Raw genomic sequence first — 20,768 nt, forward strand, 5'->3', positions numbered from 1 at the left:
CAACACACGAGGGGATTCTCCTCACCACCAAGAACACTGGAACTCGGGGATTTGCCGAATCAGATGGAAAAAGGCACACACACAAAGTAAGAGAAAGATAGAAATTGACTGTAATTCATAACCCCTACTGAATTTGATAAGTTGTATATGACTCTCTCTCCTCCCATTGGGTGTGGGACCATGTCCCTGAGACAGTGACTCAGGTAACATGACACTCACTGAATGATTTCTTTGACCCACAGGTTCCTGAGCAACTGGAATCATATAAATGGGCTTGTTCTATGAGCTAGGTGCCTTCAATGCTTGTCTGGCCTTGTTAAGATTCTTTAGAAGATATTAAACTCCCTTTCTTCTCCTAAATTTGCTTGAAAGCCGAGGGAGATAAAATGAAGCTCCAGTCACTCTTCTTCAATTAGGAAGCACATTCTCCCTAAAGATTAGTTTTAAAGAACATACCTTGCCTTGTAAGAAAATGATTCGGTGGGGAAGGCCATAAAAGATTTACAAAAGAAGGAAGAATAATTGAATAGTCTTACAACATGTTATAGCTGAATCACTTATCCTCTTAACGCTTGCATTTGGTTTTTACACTTTTCATGCTTTTCACGCTGCAGGAAGGAAGCTGAGCTCCTCAGGTGAACGTGGGTGCACGCACACGTAAGAGACCCCACCTGCTCACCTGGTTGTTGTGTGGCATCCCATACAGTGCTTCCACCAGGTCTGCAGCCCTTTTGAGAATTACTTCCTGCCAAGGAAAAAGAGATGCATTCCTTTAGGTAAAGGCAGGTTGTCGCTATCTTTTCACATGATCACGTCCCACTTTCCTCTGCCCACACTTTGCCAGGACACTGTTTCAAAGGCAGTGTGGGGATCCCTACGACGGCGTTAAATCGCCAATTTATCCCTGTTCACATACACACTTAATCGAGTCAAAAGGTGAGCATCATTGGTCCTGCAAGATAAAATACATCACTCAATAGTCTGCCATAGGCACGATAAAGCACTCATATGTTTATTGCTGAATACAATTCCGAGGTCATTTACTAGATTACTACAATCGATGTCATTCAGTGCATGTTATGAATCCCTAAGATGTGTTTATTTTGCACTTAATTGCTTATTCCAGGAACCATGACCTTATCAGTCAGGTCATTTTCAAGGGATTTCCAATCAATCTTCAGCTACTAGAAGCGTGTAGCATTAAACTCCTTTGTTTATCTCCCTTGTGTAGCAAGACCACAATGTGGGTGTTCTATAACAAACGCACATAAGGAGGCAAAGTCCTGCCTATCAAAGCCTCTACAGAGGATTCTACTCTCCTGGAAGCCCCTTCTGCACCAATTCTCATGACTGGCAATCTGTTTCTTTCCTAGAGATTCTTTGCTATTTCAGTATCAGTTCTCATTTTCCACATTGTGGCTCATTCATTCCCATGCTGAATATATGCTCTGCTGCTCACTGCAATTGAGGTGTGTATTGGGGGGGGGGGCGTGAGGAATCTCCCTCTGTTCACTTTGTTGGCCTTCCATGTTTAACTTACAGATTTATTTCTAAGAATATTGGGTCCTCCAGAAGAGTATGTGGAAGTAATTGGGGTGTTTTTTGTTTTTTTTCCTCATTCTAAGCAAGAGAAGTCATTCTCTCATCATCCTGTCCTAATTTTCTACAGATTGATTTATACAGGAGTGTAAAAAAAGGAAGCGGAGTTAAGCTCGATGTTACATAAAATGGGGAGGATCGGAAAACGAACCAGAGGCTTGCTATGATTATCAGTGGTGATTTGCCAGGAGGGATGTTTACAATTTTGCTGTGGGTAAAGTTTCAAGAAGTTTAACTTTAAACATTTTACACAATAGACTCTGCACAGAGAAGCAGTGCTGTTCAATTTTCATATACTGCAGACGCTGATCAGAAAATAGGGATATAATTGCATTCATTTTGCTGTCACCATAGCCTCTTCAAAAATCCTTGAACAACTCTGGAAATGACAAGCTTTTAGATACATATTAGCATTTTTCAATTTTAAATTCTCTATAATATAAGATAAAATAGTTGTCATACTGCAGTAACTACTTATGACATATATAATGTCCTAAATTCAAAAATGAGATAGAGGGGTTTTGAGTTCTCAAATAAACATTTATGCTTGCCATAAACTGCTAGACCTTCTTCTATAAAACTGTTCAGTTATTTTCCACACAGGGTGAAAAAAAAGCATTATATAATCAATGGGGTTTAAATCAATGCATCTGGAATAATTTCTTTATTTTTTAATGCAATCTACAAGATAATTTACAACTTTTGTTTGTGGTATTGTCTGACCACAGCAGTTAATAATTCACTACCTTATAGGCACATGGAATCCTGTCCCCAGATCAAATTCAGCTTGTACTGCTTTCAGTAAAACCTCCTGGCCTTATCTGGATCTTAGGAAAGACGAAAACAAAACAGGATCGAAATAGTTTCATTTCTAATCTTTTCTTTGTCTAGATCTCTGTTCATTTATTTCTTCAAATACTTATTTATGCTAATGTTTGCAGATTGGCAAAGAAGAGTTTTTCTTTCTTTCCTTCTTTTCATTTTAGAAAAAAATTTAAAAAAATACCAACTTCCTGTTGATCAAAAGCATGATGGGAGAGAGCTAAGATAGGAGACTTGTGAATGCTAGTCTTAAAGCCCTACAACTGAGGACTGGAAAATCAGTGCTGCTAATTTTGGTGAATTTCACAAGACAGAGGAGAAGGAAAATTCAAAATAAACTCTTAGGTCTTTGAAGTCTTAGTATACCTGAAAGAAAAAAAAGTCAATATTAGGCTATGTTACATATTTGAATGCCATACATTTTTGGTAACAAAATTTTTCAATTACACAATCCACATGTTTCTGATTCTCCTTTTTCAGTTCCCAGAGTTCTTGTCAACATTTAATCCTCTGAAAATGAAACACGGGAGCCAGTTTCTAAAGCAGGATTCTTCTTTCATCCACGATGCTGGACATGTTTGTCCGTGCAATATATTTTCATAGATGGGTCATCACCTCAGCCTTGGTTCTGGCACACTGTCTGGAGATGAGCAAACCTAAATTTTTTTTTGTCCAGGAAGCTGTGCCTGTAAGTGATAGGTAGCCCATCTGAGAAACGCCCTCCATTGCACGATCAGCATTGCGGTTTAAGGAAAAAACCCAATTTGGTTCAGCTTTGCCAGTGTGATTCGGCCTCTCATAGTTATTTCTGCAAATGGGAAGGAGAAAGGAAATTTCTGGGTCCTCTATGAGTTAGTGCAATGGACCTGCAAGGTGCTTGGATTTCGGTGACCAGAAAATTGCTCTCACCTCCATGTCATTATACTCCCAGTGAACTAGCCCCCAAGCGTGTTTGTGTTGGGGATCTAATATATTGCCTTTCAATCAGAGCTGAGAGCCACTGAACACACAGACAGAACATGACGAGCAGGTCAGGAAAGCAATAAAGATTTTACAGAGCTGTCCAAGGTGCTAAATTTACTCAATAATGGGTTTGGCACCATAGTGTTAACCTCTCATTTACTACCAGTTTGAGGGACTAAATTGAAGTAACTGACTTCATTTACCTTGAAATGTATATTTTATGACATTATGTAAGTAGATTGAAAGGGCACTGCAGTTTTAACAATTTAAAGGCTAAAGCATGTTTAAGATGAAACTTGAATATTTATTGTATATTGCACTTAAAGTATATAGAATGTTAAAATGTATTGATTAAATTTGTAAAAGGCATTATAAAAATGACAGGTAATATAAAAGATGTATGCCTTTTAAAATCAAATTGATAGTGTATGCTATCTCTTCTGTGGTCACAAGTGTAATTTTTTTGCAGTTTTATACGGTAATTTGAAAAACCTGTAATTTCACATTAGGAAATGATTGAGAATAGGATGTTAAAAAAAATTTCCCATAAGGGTAAGAGCTGAATGTTTCGCATAATCTTTTGTCTCTGAAATTGTTCCTAAAGTCTTATTTTTGTGGCATTAGAGGAAGCTTAGTATAAAAATCCTTCCACTTTCATATGCAATTTTAATATTTCTGGAAAGAGAGCATTTGACTAGGACTAATATCTAATTTTTCGAGGCAGTTATTTGTCAGGAGAGACTTCTCTGTTTTTTATAATGTTTAAAATATCTCCTTGCTTGCAGTTCAAAACATGAGTTTTGAAATAATGAGTCGTATCTTGGGTTAAAAAAATACCCATCTGGAAATTAAAAAGACAAACACTAGCGTTCTAAATATTGAAAAGTCCCAGTCTCCATATAATGCTCCTGCTCACTCTCCCGCCACATACCTCCTGAGTCACACACGCTACGTTTCTTTTCATGGTCTTGAATGTCTTTTTCCTTAGAGAAACAGAAAAATGCTTGCTCCTTAAAGAGACCAACCAATAATAACAACGAAAACTCCAAATTTTCTTCACTCTCTTTCTTCTCACAGTCAAAACCTAACTTTACCTATCTTGATAAGACCAGTTGAAAGCTATCTGAATAAGAATCTAAAGACAAAGAAGTGGGTCAGCTATACTTTTAAGTGTTTACGTTTGTTAAAATTTTACTATGACATTTAAAAAAATTACTAATAAAAGTTTACATCAGGACATTCAAAGAAGAGTGTGGCTCCTAGTAAAAGTTTACGTGTAATAGATGTATGGGTTGCTCTTATGTTTTATAACTATTCTAAGGAAAAAGCTGAACAGACCACAAAAGAGGGTGAAAAGTCATATTTACTTTCTAAGTTGCAATGCAATCAATTTGGCAAACACACTCTCAAGCTTCTTAATGCCTCACTATGTAAATGTACGTATTACCCTTTGAGACCTTTGGCACACTAATGTTTTCAGCACAGAACTACACAGATACTAACATTTTCTCAAGCTATATTGTTATTGGGTGAAATTGAGTTGATTCTGACCCATAGCAACGCTGGGTGACAGAGTACGTGGCAGCTCCACAGGATTTTCTTGGATATAGTCTTTATAGATGCCTGTCACTAGCTCTTTCTTCTGTGTGTTGATTCAAACTACCAACCTTTTGGTTAGTAGCCAAATATGTGTCACTAAGACTCCTTCTCTAATTACAACAAGTTACACAAGCGTATCCCCATCATTTGGTTCTGGCTTCTTTATCTTCTCTCTCTACATATCTGAACAACTGTTTTCTATTTGGATTCAGTAAAGTCTTCCCAATCCTAGAAGTCAAACTTTAAATATTGAAAATGCCTCTTTCATTCCTTTTGCATTCAATTTCATTAGAATACTGAATCTGTGTCTATTTACACAATCATGTCATCCTTGCAAGCTCTTTTGTGAAAGTATTGGCAATGCTGATGTTATTGTTTTTCTGTGCTGTCGAGTCACTTGTGACTCATAGCACAATAGTCCCGAACCCTGCTCTATATTGAGGCAACCTCATTGTTTCTGACACACCTATTCCCATTACCCCAGTCAGTGAGTCAGTCCATCTTATCTTCTCTTGTGCTATCTCTCCATCTTCCAAGCAGACATGTCTCTCTCGAAGGACTGGTCCCTCCTTGCAACATGTCCAAAGTATGTCAGATGAAGCCTCAGAATCCTTGCCTCCAAGAAGTGGCCTGGTTTCACTCACTCCAGGACAGCCCTGTTTGTTCTCCTAACAGACTATGGTATATTCATACTATTCTCCAACACCACAACTCAAAGGGATTGATGATTTTTCTATCATCCTTAGATATGATACTACTGCCATTTATTTAAAGTTTCCCATATGCCTAAAATAGTAGAACATGAACTCATCCGACCTCACAAAGCATCCCATAAGGCACTGTTTGTGTCATTATTTGGCTTATGAGGAAACTGATATTCAAAGAAATCAGCTGACTTTCCTCAAGCTCATACAGCTGACAAGTAGCTGAGCAGAGATTCACATTGGTCCTGTCAGTCAACAGAGCCCGAATGTTTGAACATCAACGTTAGTCTACTAATTCCATTTTTCACTAACAATATATTTATAATCTTTCTTATTTTCTGTGAAAATAACGCTGTCTACCATCCAGCAGAATAAAGAAGTAGATACTGTGAGAGATTTTACTTTAATCTGAAGTACTTTAAACTCAACAGTCCATAAGATGATGGACTTTTTGAGGCTTTGCTATGTCTTAATCTCCTTTTGTAAGCCCACAGCACAAATTCAGCAAAGCACAAGCCTTGAGAAAAACTTCATATTGAAGCCTTTATTCTAGGATGTTGTTGTCGTGTACTGTAGCGTCGGAACCAACACATAGCTGATCTGTCCTTGTCCAGCAGAGCAGCTGGGAGCCTCAAACTGCGCGCCTTAGGGATTGCAGACAAGCTTCTTGCCACTAGACCACCAGAGCTCCTCTGTGTGGGTGATTTTTTAAAGAGTCACCAATTTGAAAAAAAAGCACGATTAATTTATCTGTATAAAATGACAAAGTTATATATTTGGCATGGCTTATAAAAGTAAATGACTTCAATTTGGTGTTCTACTTGGCTCCAGACTTTTAAAATTCAATATATAAATTCTCAAAGGTCAATTTTTGACACTGGGAGGGGTTTTTTTTATGCCACATTTTTTTTAAATGAATTTGCTCTTTCACTCCTGCTGGCTTTTGCCTACATTTTAATTTTGTGATTAAAATAATGAATCATAATTGGTATAGACATTATCTCAAGTTGTAAACTGCTAGCAACATGAGGTTGGTTCTGATGTCCATCAGCCTTTTATTAACTGTAATGCTGGATCTTAGAAACACATCTGTGCACATACACAGAAAGCTGCCTTGGGAAGCAGACATGTCTAACAAGCAGCAAGCTCCCTCATCTTTCCTTCTGGTTCTTGCCAGTACAACCAGTAAAGATCGCTCATTTGATCTCAAAGGGTAGCAAGTAAGTTCATATTAACTGGCTGCATTTTCTCTTTCAGGGAGAAAGGTGTCTAATTTTCCAATTCTGGGACCATTTCAAAACCATTTTGGTTATCATGAACCTAAATGACCATGAAAGGCAGTTTGGGTATCCAAGGGCCACAGGACCAAATACTGAGACTCTAAAAATCCTCTCCAAGAGGTAAGGCCCATGGATGTTTGAAAAATTTGGGAAGATAAGCTGAAGAGCAATGATGTCAGTATAGAGACAAGTGCACTTGTTCTAGGCCGTGGTCTTCACAATTACTTGCTCTGCACCAGAGAGCTGGACAATAACTAAGGATGATAGAAGAAAGATCAATGCCTTTGAGCTGTAGTGCTGGAGACGAGTGTTAACATACAGTGGACTGCCAGGAGAAGAGGTCTATCTTGGTGAAATCAAGCTGCTTCCTAGAGGCAAGGATTTTAAAGCTCCATCTCACATACTTTGGGCACATAGCAAGGAGGAACAAATCCTCAGAGAAGGACATCATGCTTGGAAGAGTGGAGTTACACTGCAGGAGAGGAAGACCCAGAATGAGATGGATTGACTCAGTGACTGAAGAAATGGGATTAGGTCCGTCAGAGATGACGAGATTGGTTCAGGATAGGGCAGGGTTCAGAGCAAAAGTATACAGGGTCACAATGAATTGTAGGTAGATCAATGGCACCTCACAACAATAACAACAATCTGAGTTTGGCTTTTATGCTTTTCCAGATAGGCAATAATATTCTAAGGAGTGTTCTCTGATGGCCTAGTGGGTAAGGAGCTGCCCAGCCAACAAAAAAGACAAGTGGATTGAATCCCCCAGCTGCTCTGAGGGAGAATGATGGAACATCTCCTCCCATGTGCTTTAGAGCCTTTGAAAACCTGCTGGAGAGTCAGTGGTGGTCATTCCTGGCTCAGTTACAACAAGTGATTTGAGAGACGAGGAAAATAGAAGGTAAAATACAAACTTCAGTGACCAAAATTAAGTGGATTTGGATGAATTTTGAGAAAGTTTTCTATCACTAATAATCTCCCTAACACTCATGTATCACCAAATCTACGATGAAACAGAGTGGCAGAATCACTCCTCTGTACAGGTGGCAAGTATCTATCAATGCAATCAGCATTGAGTTCACTCATTTCTTCTCTCAAGTGTTTACTGAGGGGGCTAGAGATTTGGATTAATGTGGATTTGGAACACGATATCTAGCCCACTAGCCTTGATTCTTCATTCTTTCCCCTCTTGCTTCTTTAAATCTGGACGACATTCCTGATTGGAAAGCCTGAGGAATCGATTGGAAGGTTTCTTGTAGCCCGTTTCCCACAGAGCTGAAAGTACAATGCAATAAGTACCAGTTGTATGAGATGCATTCCTGTGGATGGTTGTTCTACACCTCAGCTTCCTTCTTGTTTATTCAGCCAAATGGGAAAATTCCATAATGGTAGACTTTGTATTTTAAACAATCAGTATAATGAGGGCAGCGAGAGAAGGAATACAACAAACCAAAATAACATTTGAGCACTGTTTACTTTCTGATCCTCAGAGACATTTCCCAAATTTTTCATTTTTCTGGTAATATGAACTTCTCAAAATAGAGCTTACCACAGATCATTAGAAGCCGTTAGTGTCATGCTTTAAACACCCTTTACTCGTAAGCCCTGTGACTGAGAAGAGTCACTTATACTTTAGCATAGATATAATTAAGCATGTTTCTGTTGAAAGGGGCATTCTCATTATGACTAAGGACCACTTTAGACTAAATTGAAATGGAGAGGAGGAGCGTAGATGAGGTATAGGTAGCAGCTATTTCCAGGGAGGCATAAAATGCCAAATGTGTAACAATTATATTTTACAACCTTGCATTCTAAAGACTTCATAGTATTTTATTACATAAGGAGTTTCAGGTTCAGTGGTGACTACCCTACAGAATATTCTAACACATGTGCATTGCTCTTATGTTTAAATTAAAAAATAAGATTGCAGAAATTTATAGAAACAAAGGAATTCAGTATTTTGAAAGACTGCTAATGCCAGAGGCTAAGGTATCAGCAGCATTTTAGTATAGGCAAGATATGGGGCTGCTTCTGAAATGCATCTGATTTTATACTCAGGGTAGAGCGCAGCCCTCGAACTTCACAATGTGTCGTGAAGCTCCTCCAGCCATGGCTGAAGTCACACCAGGAAGCTCTGCCTTTGTTTCAAACAGCATAAGAATCTTCTGGATCATAGGAAATTAAAGTATGTTGTAAGCTAACGCAGCTATATCAACGTAAGACATACCAACTTACATGATTGACTTTTACTACAGTGGAAAGAAAAAGGCTGTTTTGAAGTAGCTGTTATTGCCTCAATGAAAAAAAAAATCAATGGAAGTGAAATGAACAAGAGATTTTGTGTGAGTTGCAGTTAATACCACTGAAGAGCTATGGATATTAAAAGGTCAACAAATAAATTAGCCAGAGTGTTATGAAATGAATGATTTGGCTTATAATTTTATTGAGTGAAAATTGTCCGCTGCCTATTAGACCAGGTAATTTTTATCTGGTGCCTCAATTACTGTTCCATAAGCAATAATATACTTGTATGAGCTGTTGGTTCGATCGTGTGACCTCTGTGAAGCTGGCTAGGACAGCTGACTTTACGATGATGGATAACTAAGCTTGTTCTCCACGAGGTGCCAAGCCTTCCCTTCCTGCAAGGGGATCTCATAAAAGAAACATTATAGCTTGATTCATTTTACCAAAATGTTCGACTTTTCAAGTGTCAGCAGTTAAGTGTAAATTGTGAAACCAGGTATTCCTGAGAAGAGTTATGACAATGGCTTTCCCCTCTCTTTTTGGGTCTCCTGGCATTCGCCTCTAAATGGTGTCATGGTAATTGGTGAATGGGAGCCTGGGGTGCTTCCCGCCACAAATACAGTGAAAAATGGTGTTTGCACCCTTGTGACGCTGACCTGCTTGGAGGTACAGAGCTGAACTCGCTAACCTCTGGTCGGCTCTTCTTATTCCAACCCATTGTACTGCTTTCAGGCTGAGGCTCAGGGTTAGGTCCTGCTGAGTGGCCTTGGAAATCGACTTTCTGATCAGGATAAAAGTCTCAGCTTAAAGAGGAGGCTATGGACAGAGGTGTCTTTTTCAGGGGTAGATTGTAAAGTCAGCACATGAAACAACAACCAAAAAAAACCTACCCTGCCTAGAGTCAAAATTATCCTCAAAAATCTTTTAAATCACCTTTAAGTTGTCAAGGCCTGAACCCTTAGGAACACAAAAGCCAAAAATTAACTACTTGTGTTTCTTTTTTGCCTTTTGGCTATTGCTCTACTTTGCCTAGGGGAATCAAGGCAGAATAAATATCTATTTTAAAATAAAAAATACTACTAACTAAACAAAGACAGTTTTGCCATATGGGTGTGTGTATGTATGCATGTGCATCTGTTGTGTGTGTGTGTGTCTGCTGTTGTTAGATGCCACAGAGTCCAGTCACAGCAACCCTGTGTGACGGTAACATTGGCCAGACTTTTCTTTTCTCGGTTATAAGTCTCACATTATAATTCACATGAGGTCTTTCTCCTGTGAAGCTTATGGATAGTTCTGAACCATCAAGGTTTGATTTGCTGACAAGCTTTAACTGTACCACCAGTTTTCTTGTTTGTATATTAATGTATGTACATATATATTTGTTTTTTAATTTTTTATTGTTTTATTATTATTAATGAAAATTTACAGAGACGTTGGATTTCCATTTATTCATTGTTGCACTTTTCTCTGTGCCCACCCTCCCCCCACCCCAGTTCACTCTTCTCTTTGAAAAGTAAAAGAAAAATTCCTTCATTGTTATACAATCCCTCCCCCCAAGTCTACTCCACTAAGCAGCCTTCATTCTGGACTCCTGTCATGACAATAATACCTAATCACATATCCCTTTAAAACAGTTCTCTCCCTCATCTGTTTCAATGCAGTATACATTATTTATCCTGTCTTTCTCAGTCTCCCCCCAACTCCGATGTCAGTCCCGTTTTACAACAGTGGCACCATGCAGTATTTGTCCTTATGTTTTGAGACAGGTATACACAGTCAAATGTGAGTGCTATGTTCCCTGGCTGGAATTTTAAGAGTATCTAAAAAGGATAAAGCAGGAGAAAGACGGGCAGTCTCCTCCTGTGCGATCTATAGCCTCTGAAAACCTGCTGGAGGGCCAGCTATGCATCAGTTCCTTTTCAGCACAAGACAAGACGAAAATGAGAGAGAAAATAAAAATCTACAGAATCATACCTTTAAGGATATAGTAAAAGAAATCCTTTAAACAGAGACATATAGGTATAATACATTAAAACATATACTCAGGATATATTAAAATGAATCAGACACGTGATTTGCTTTTGTTCTTAAGCTGATGAGCATCATCATTCAGTATATGTACTGCCACAGGAGTAGTATTTCTGAATGATGAGTCCCCTGGTTTTACAGATGGTTCTGAGTAAAACTGCAATTAAAATCTACTGCCTGGAGACTGCCGGGACAGGGTACTTATTACTCCAGTACTCAATTGAAGTGTTACTCAGGGCTGAAAATAGGGACGGGCTGAAGACCTCCCAGCATCCTTGTCTCTAAGGAGTTCAGGCTGGAAGGAAAGGGTGGCTGGGTGACTGGAAAAGTAGAGATGGATCTCCCCCCTCTTGTTCCTCCCATTATCTCCTTGGACTCGTGAGGAATTATATCATATCCCTGTACATGGGTGTCATCTGAAGGAGGTTAAACTACACCTCTACAGGCTCAATCCAACAATATTGAAAAAATAAAACAAAGACCTTCAAAAGAGTTCCAGAACTCAGCTGGTGGTGTAGCTGTTATTATAATCCTATTACAGTGAGCCTGCAACTAAAGAGAAAAAAGAATTCTGTCCAAGATACTTGTGTGTGTGTGTGTGTGTGTGTGATTTTAAACCCTTGCTGCTCCTTTCTCCTCACTCAGCCATTTGTGAACTAACCTCAGTCTTTCATTACTACCCTCCTCCTTCCATACCAGGCTTGAGGCATATTGAAATTGGTTTGCAAAACTGCCTTTGTCCTTAAAGTTCTTTTTCCCCCCTTAATTTCTGGAGGTAGTGCTTAGGGTACTGGCTCAGGAGTTCAACACACATGGTCCGAACATGTACTCTATTATTTAGCAAGCCATGTGAATGCTTCTCTCTACTTAAATGAGATCATGCATGGAAAGTGTCAAGTAAGGTGCTTGATATCTAGTAAGCGTGTATCGCACAAGCAACTCATCTCATTTGTTTTTGAAGAAGAAGGTGTTCACGGCTGACTCTCCGGCATGTTTGCAGAGACTGTAAATCACACAGGAGGAGACTGCCTATCTTCCTACCAAGAGGGGCACCATCACCTTTCGGGCAGCAGTGAGACTCCCTGGACTATGTCACTAAAGCTCTCTTTTTCAAGCAATAGCTAATTAAAACATTGAAAAAATATTCACTTCTTATTTTCCAAACAGCTGGCCAAATATATGCGTGTTTACAACCAACATAGATTGTATGCCCCCCTGAGAGACAATCTTATTTCAAAAGTGTAAAAGATGCTAATGGGACTAAATTGACGCATGAACTTGAGCAGTGTACTTGGTCTGTTTGAGCCTCAGTTCCCTCATCTATAACATGGACATGATACAAGCAGAATAACTTATTGCAAAGTAAGACAAAGGCAAAAGTTAAAATCCAAACAAGTGAGAATTACAACTTTTGTGGGAAGTCATGGCTCTCTGAAATAAGCTAATCATCTTCTGAGCAGAAAACTGTTTACACGTACAAAGTTGTATCTGCATACTCAACACATACATACATGGTTCTGCCTACAATTTCAGAAGCTACTTAGATCTGATACACTTCTCTGATAAAAATAGGAGAGGATATCAGTTCCTAAGGAATCTCTGGATAATGGTTCAACACTTGACTACTAACCCAAAGGTTGACAGTTCAAACCTATGCGGTGACTCTACAGAGTAAAGACAATGGTGAACTACCCCCCTAAACTTTACAGCTCAGAAAACCCTAAGAAGGAATTCTACTCTGCCACATGAGGTTTCAACGAATTGCAAATAGACTCTGTAGCACATAACCTTTAAAATGAGCAAAACACCAAAACTGGAGGCTAAAATTTCCTTGTGAATTCTCTGGTAGCTACAGAGAAGAAAGGAGATGTGTGTATTTTGATAAAAGGATCCAAACAAAATGCTTCCTGGACAAGTGTATACCTTCTAAGTTGTTGTTGTTGTTATGTGCCGTCGAGTTGCCTGCGACTCATAGCAGCCCTATGCACAACAGCCCCAAATTCTGCCCTATCCTGTGCCAATTTCACCATCTCTGCCTACCCCATTACCCCAGTTGCTGAATCAATCCATCTCATCAAGGGTCTTCCTCTCCTGTGCTGTCCCTCCACCCTCCCAAGCATGATGTCTTTCTTCAAGGACTGGTCCCTCCTTGCAAAATGTCCAAAGTATGTGCCTCCTAAGAGTTGTATATATTTTGGATCTTGGTTTTGTTGCAGTGCTTTTGTTTGTGTAGGGTAGGTGTTTTTTTTTTAAACTGGCTATAATGTTAATAGCCTTACTTTGCATTGAAAAGAAATGAGAGAAGAAGAGGAGGAGGAGGAGGAGGAGAGGGGGAGAGAAAGGGGAGTGGGGGAGAGAGGTGAGAAAAGAGAAGGGAGAAAGAGAAGAGGAGAGACTGGTATTACAGAAGGAAAGAGAAGATGCTGGATTTTTCTCTACCTTTTTTGAAACTCCTAGCCAACCCTCTCTGCTAACAGGCAGTGTAACTGTGTAAAGATTTCTTATTTATATTTCCACTGATGCGACTGTAAGTTTTGAATTACTGAAAGTCTTTGCACAAAAACTAAAACAAGAAAGGCATAATTAGAATACATTGTATGCAGCCAACTCCAGTTTTATTTTGCCCCCGCTCTGTATTTATGACAAATCACTAAACATGAACACTCTGTAGGGAGGGTGATTTGGGGTCTCATCCCTCCATTGAGCAAAAATAGCGCCTGAGACTAGAGCCTGAATTTCAATTTTGCGAGTGTACAGTTGAGCTGAATAATACTTGGCACAATGCAGTGCACAACTGAGCCACTAAATGGCTGATTTACTAAATTATTATTAGATGAGCCCTTGCTGTTCCAAATGAAAGTGCAGTCACTGTCTTCCTTCATGGTGTGTTCAAATTGTTCTGTGTTTAAATATTCAGCATGAGGCTAATGTGAACTGATGAACTGAGACTATAAACATTCACTTTCAATACAGACAGAGCGACAGAGATGCAACATATCATGCAGCCTATGGAGGTGAAAATGATTTATATTTAAGGATGTTGCTGCCTACTTCCATTACTTTAAGGTACTCTTAATTAGTATGGTGTTTGAAATGACTAATTCCCATGTACAGGAAAGCAGCTTCATGGAGACAAAGATTTTAGCATGCCAATGAAGGGGAAACTACCGTCAGGGTTTGCTGCCTCTAGTCGCTGCCTTGAGTTTTTCATGGCAGACCGCACAGCGCCATCATGGTAATATGTCTGCCAGACCAACTATGGTTTCTGACATTCAGTCATCTTTTGTTAGACACACTCAAAAGGTCTACAGTACAACTACAACAATCCATCCTACAATCCCTCCAACAGCCTGTCCTTCCCTACTATAATCTTGCCCCTTACAATTATTCCCTTTACAATCCAGTCTCCTTCAATCCATTCTCCGTGTGGCTCGTCTTTACAGTCCCTTCTCATAATGCATTTTCCTTATGATCTATCTTGCCTATAATCTTCCCCCTCATAGTCTATTCATCTATAATGTATCCCCACTATAATCCCTGAACTCCACTCCTACGACCCACCCTGATTACAATACAATCTTCCCCCCTACAATCTAGTCCTTTTTCAATCTCCCCTCCCTATAATCCAAACCCTCTAGAATCCAATCCTCCTACAGTCTGTATCTACATTGCATCCCATAAGCACCTCATTCTAATCTCAACAGCTTCCTCGCTGACACCTGCTGGAATGAACAACCTTTTGCTCCTTGGACAAATATAACCCCTCCTTCCTCTCCCCCTTTGAGGGCAGTTATAGCCAAGCACTTAAAATACTGTGATCACTTACAGTAGATTAGAATTTTTTATTGGTGCCATGTTGCCATAACAACACGAAGACAGCAGATGACTTAAGCTAAGCTTGCAAAGCAAAAGGCTGCTCATCTGGCAGTTAAAATGAATACAGTTCATTTCACAAGTTTCCCATATGGACTCTTAGTGTATGGTAATGAGGAGACCATATGGTGAGAGAAAATGCACTGAGAACAATTGGGTTCCACTGGCTGAGTGGGAAGTTGGGAGAGAAAACCCAGGCGGGAGATTCTGGTGTGCTCTCTGGGTTCAAGGTTTGGTTGAGGTTTGTTTGGGATGGTTGTTTTCCATAGGGGGTTCACATTTCTTAATCCATTCAACTGTGCGAAATGACAAACATCTTGCAAATTTTGCAATATCATTCATCACCAACTGTCAGCAGTGTTTGCAAATCTGACTTGCAAGATCTTTTAAATGTGTTGTTCTTAAAAGGCAATAGTACTAAGTTTTTAGACAAAGTGCAGGAAAATTTAAGCACTTCTGACAAGCAGAAACATTAACAGTAATCATTTTAAAAACACTTGTATCTTTTGCCTGCATGTTTAGCTGTAAATAATGCTGGAATGTATAAAAGCTTTAAAGTAAAAATGTAATAAATACTTTTTATTATGTTTCATAAAAGATGAAAAATGCACTAAGCTGCATATATGCCATATCTATATGCACAAATGTATAGAGACTAGAGACGGATGGGAGCCGTTCTCCTCAATACTAACCAGATTGAGAACCTGGGAGGACAGCTTGAGACAGACTCTGAAGTCAATTCTGTACTATACATGCTTCATAAAAGATGAATATAAATGCATTAGTTAGACACGGTGAGCTAAATTAGAAGGTCAGGCAGGGCTGGGAGGGCTGAAAAATCACACAACCAATGAGTGTAATTACTCTTTTTTAAGTCTATTAAGTGGTGTTGTTCTATCAAGGCTCAGGGGTATAGGACATGAAGAACAAGATAAAGTAATGTGTATTTATTACTCCCACTGGATCAATTTACTAGATATTTTCAGCTCCATAAAGCAAAATACACAAATGCAGCCTTTGTTACTTTTCTCAAACTGCTTTATTTTCTCTAAAAGAGGGACTGGCTTTTGGAGAAAAACATTTGCCCTTTGGAGGGCCCCAGGCCAACCTCTGTCAGTGGGGAGTTTAGAAGAAGCTGGTGAGAATTTAAATAGGATGGTGGCCAGGTGCGAGTGAAGGAGAGAGAAGCTAAATTCCTCAAGGCAGGATCAGAAGTGTGTGGATTTTCAGATCTAAAGACATGAGAACTCAATGTAATGGAAGGTCAGAGGACCTGGCCTGAATCTTGGTTTTCTCATTCACTAGTTTTGAAGTTCTGGCTAGTCACTAGACCTCTCTCAACTCTGACCCCTCATTTGTGAAGTGATAAGTGCTTAACATGCAGGGATTATGAATGTTAATTGCAAGAATGCATGTTTGCATAAGTTATCTCATCTTCTTCTGACAACAATGTGATGGGTAACTATTTTACAAAGAAGAAAATGAGGCTTTCCCAGGTTTACTCACATGCACCAACAGTGTGTGCCCTTCTACAAACCTAACGGTTGGTGGTTCAAACCCACCCAGTAGTATCATAGGAAAAAGGCCTAGTGATTTGTTTCTGTAAAGATTACAGCCAAGAGATTCTACAAAGCAATTCTGCTCTATACAACATGGAGTCATCATGAGTTGAAACTCATTTGGGTAGATCGAGTAGCTAAGTTGGTTTTTGAAACCCACAATTGTCTGATCCAAGAGCCCACTCTGTTGGTTTCTGTGATCTTCAAGAACTTTGGTAAAAAGTGGAAACAACCCAAGTGTCCATAAACAGATGAACAGATAAACAAACACTGCATATAAAGATGATCTCCTGTTATGGGGGCTAACACAGATACACCTTCAAGACATTATGTTGAGTGAAATAAATCAGTCACAATATGATAAAATATCTGGCATAGGTATAGAGAACAAAGCTTACCAGTAGTGACTAGGGGCTGAGAAGAAGGGGAAATGGAGAATTGTTACTTAACAGGTACCAAGTTATAAGACTCTTGTCTGAGATGGTATTACCAAATGTTTGTTCCCAGTCTGTAGGTCTTCTTTTCACCATGTTGTGAAGTGTTTTTTATGTGCACAGAGATTTAATCTTTAGAAGGTCCCATGCATCAATTTTATCCTTTTTAGGTTGTGCATTTCTGGTTGTATTTGGCAGACTCTTTATATCTTGGACTAGCGCATCTAAGCTTGATCCCAGTTTGTCTCTTAAGAATGTTATGGTTTTGAGCTTTACTCCCAGGTCTCTGATCTTGAATTGATTTTTGTATATGGTATGAGATGTGGATCCTGTTTCAGCTCTCTGCAGGTGGAAGTCCAGTTTTGCCAGCATCATTTGTTGAAAAGGTTATCATTTCCCCATTAGCTTTGATTTCCTTGTCGAATATCAGTTGACCATAGATAGCTGGGTCTATTTCTGGGTTCTCAGTTCTGTTCCACTGGTCAATGTGCCTCTCATTGTATGAGTATCATGCTGTTTTTGGTTACCACTGCTGTGTAGGTTTTGAGGTCAGGGAGTGCTATACCTCCAACCAGAGGGATGTAGATGTACAGATTATACAATTTGAGGGGTGGGGGAAACGGAAAGAATTTGTTCAACTTTATACTAGAATTTTGTAAATAAACTAGTGAAAAAAAGTCCGCTTGGGGAGGGGGAAGGGAAGGAGAGGGGGTAACATGCACAACAATAAATGAATGAAAATCTAACTTTTTCTGTAAACTTTTGTTAAAATGACAAATAAAATAAAAATTTTATTTAAAAAAATTGGTACCAAGTGTCTGTTTAGGGTAATGAAAATCATTTGGGAATGGGTGGTAGTGATAGCTGCACATGGTGAATATAATTAATGTTACTGAATTTTATGCTTTAACATGGCCAAAACATCAAATGTTTTGTTCCATAAATATTAATAATTTTTTAAAAACAGAAAACAGATATTTTCACCTCCAAGCACCTAGCAGACATGATGTAAATGTCATCTCATCTCCTTGGATTCACAACTAAATCGAGGTGGGCTTCACTGCCCACTGAGCTATGGTGACCGATTACTTGTGAGATGACAAAGTGAAAGGGGATGGAGACACCCTGGCCTTCAGAACAGAGAGGCTCCTTGCCAAAATGTTGGTGGGTTGCATCATGCCAGCCAGCAATCTAAGTTTCTGACGGGACAGGCCCCCAAATATGTTACAAGAGAAGTCAACCTTCACCTGAAGGAGTCTCCTCCCTCCCTCCTTTCAGGATCCTGATGGGGAGGCAAGCCTGTATAAAACAGAACAGAATGCTGTGATTTTAAACCCTGGCCTTCCCTTCTCTATGCGCATATGGAAAATGGAATCCACCAACAAATCTGGGCTCACATAATTGTGTTCTCATTTGGTAAATGGGCATGATGTCTGTGTTCCCTGTGTGTCACAGGAGGGCATTCAGTAAAACAAAGCTTGGGCAAGCTCTTTGAAAAGGCACAAGTCAATATACAAAGGCATATTATTATGGAAAGCTGTCTTCTTGGTCGTTGGAGTAGTTCCATTGACAGAATATGTGGGTGGCTGTATGAATCTAGTTTTGTCTATTCACAAGCACATGGGTTTAATAAAGTGAAGTTTGTTTTTTAAGGTGTGTGGTCCATGGCTCGCTGAAACACTCCTGTTTGACAAACACTGACCAAGATTCTAAGAAAGGCGGGGCCCCTTTTTATCCGCCTAACAATGGACAGCAGGGGCATAAATCTCTTAAGTCCACAGGAATACCTCGTACTGGCTCCATCCGCTACTTCCTGACCTTGCCCTTGAACTCTTGCTCCACCTTAGTGTTCAATGCCAAGAAGACAGCCATTCTGAGCTGAGTCACACCAGAGCTTCCTGGTGGAGGCTCCCTGCAAAGTCCTTGCATGGTCAAGCGGCCTGATGCTGGCTGGGGAGTGCATCCTTAGCACACAAAACCATTGTGTCCTTGATTACTCTTCCCAAACCCAGGAAAGGGACTGGGAATTTCACCATCAGGCCACCAGGGACAAAGTGGCACGTGTCTTTGTTATTTGTCCAACATTTCTGAGCATGTCATGCAACCTTAAAAACATTTGAAAAAGTGAATACACACCACTGAACCTTCCGTTCCCTCCTTCTGTGCTTCTTTTATATAAGCCCTGCCCGGATTCTTTAGATCTCAGTTACCACATCAGATTGTTTTCTGTTTTTCAATAAATACTTAAAAATGGTACTTATGAACTAAATACCATGCCAAGGATACACAGGACATTACCTAACTCTATCCTTACATGATCCCTAAGAGTTAGACACAATGACTGCCTCCATTGTACAGATGGAGAAACTGAAGCACAGAAGATAAACCCCACATTCCACTACATACCATGCTTAAGATTTTCTCCTGTGCAGGGACCAGATAGAGGAGCTGTCAGAAGCAAGGGCCTCTCTGTCACTCAATTGGTAAATTATCATAGCTACATTTTGTGGAATACTAAATAATGGATAAACCTGACAAGGTAGGAATGAGGGCATGAGGAGAATTTGGAGGCACTGCGAGGTAAAATACCAAAAGAAACCTTTGGCTCAGGTTGCATGGCCAGAAAGTAAGTAGCAGGCCTCTGAGTCCTACCCTGTCCAGTCTGAAGCTCCAGCCTGTGCCCTCACTCCCTCCAGCCGACTCTAGAGGCACAGAGTAAAGGGAAAGTGGCACAACAATAGGAAGAATCTGGTATGAAATTCATGCCTTCGGCTCTACCACAAAGAGAGCTAAGATACTCATCAATGCGTAAACGCAAAAATCACTTATGTTACTATGTGAGTGCTCGGTTCTTAGTAACTAACTCACCAGTTGCCAACATGTTGACTCTGATTTGTGACAACACCGTGTGTGTCAGAGTACAACTGTGCTTGACAGATTTTTCCCAGTGACTGAGTAGATTGCCAGGCCTTTACTGAGTTGCATCTAGGTGGATTCATGTGTCCAACCTTAAAGTCAATCGCCAATGTCAATATTAACAATTGGTATCACCCAAGGACTTCAGTTTCTTTTGAAATTTATTGCCATTGAGTCAGTTCTGACTCCTACAGACTTTACAGTACAAAGAGCCATTGTCCCATCGAGTTCCACAGAACTCCATCTTTGCAGGGGCATACTGCAATAGCTTTCTCTAGTGGAAGAGGTAGTAAGTTCAGCCAACTTTTCAATTCACTTTAACCACTGCATCAACACTTCTTAGACTTTTACTGGACAGAAAAAAAAGGTAAATTCTTCTCTAGCATGGCTATGTTATAAAAGGAAACTGCCATTCATCACAGAATTCTTTAATTGCTCACCAAGAATAGGTCAGAGTGGAAGGAAAAGAACAATGGCCTGTAAGATGGAATCCCGTTCAAAGACAACACTGTGTACCTCTAAAATGTTTTCAACAAGTTTTACCAAAGTGAACTGTGCTCAGTTCCTGAGGTCAATGGAGAAGACATATGCCCTTGTTGGTCACAGCTCTTCCTCAACTTACACAAGTACCACTCCATACCCCAGCTTCTTCCAGGACTAGGACAGTGCCTCTCCTGCCTGCAAGTTTAAGAGGCATACAGGAGGGATTTGAGAACACACTGATCCTCCAGGGAAGTCCACTGAGCT

The 20,768-nt window shown here is 39.7% G+C and overlaps 1 protein-coding gene across 1 annotated transcript in view; it reads right to left on the reverse strand.

Annotated features, from left to right (window-relative positions):
* EBF1 (early B-cell factor 1) overlaps window positions 1-20,768 on the reverse strand; it is a 527,426-nt gene that overhangs the window by 22,287 nt on the left and 484,371 nt on the right. The window contains exon 12 of the mRNA XM_006897033.1: window positions 680-745. Within this exon, the coding sequence (XP_006897095.1) occupies window positions 680-745 (66 nt within the window). The remainder of the gene's footprint in view (window positions 1-679; window positions 746-20,768) is intronic.

This window comes from Elephantulus edwardii, unplaced genomic scaffold (genome assembly GCF_000299155.1).
Source record: "Elephantulus edwardii isolate Elephantulus edwardi_28Jun2011 unplaced genomic scaffold, EleEdw1.0 scaffold00197, whole genome shotgun sequence".
Taxonomy (NCBI): domain Eukaryota; kingdom Metazoa; phylum Chordata; class Mammalia; order Macroscelidea; family Macroscelididae; genus Elephantulus; species Elephantulus edwardii.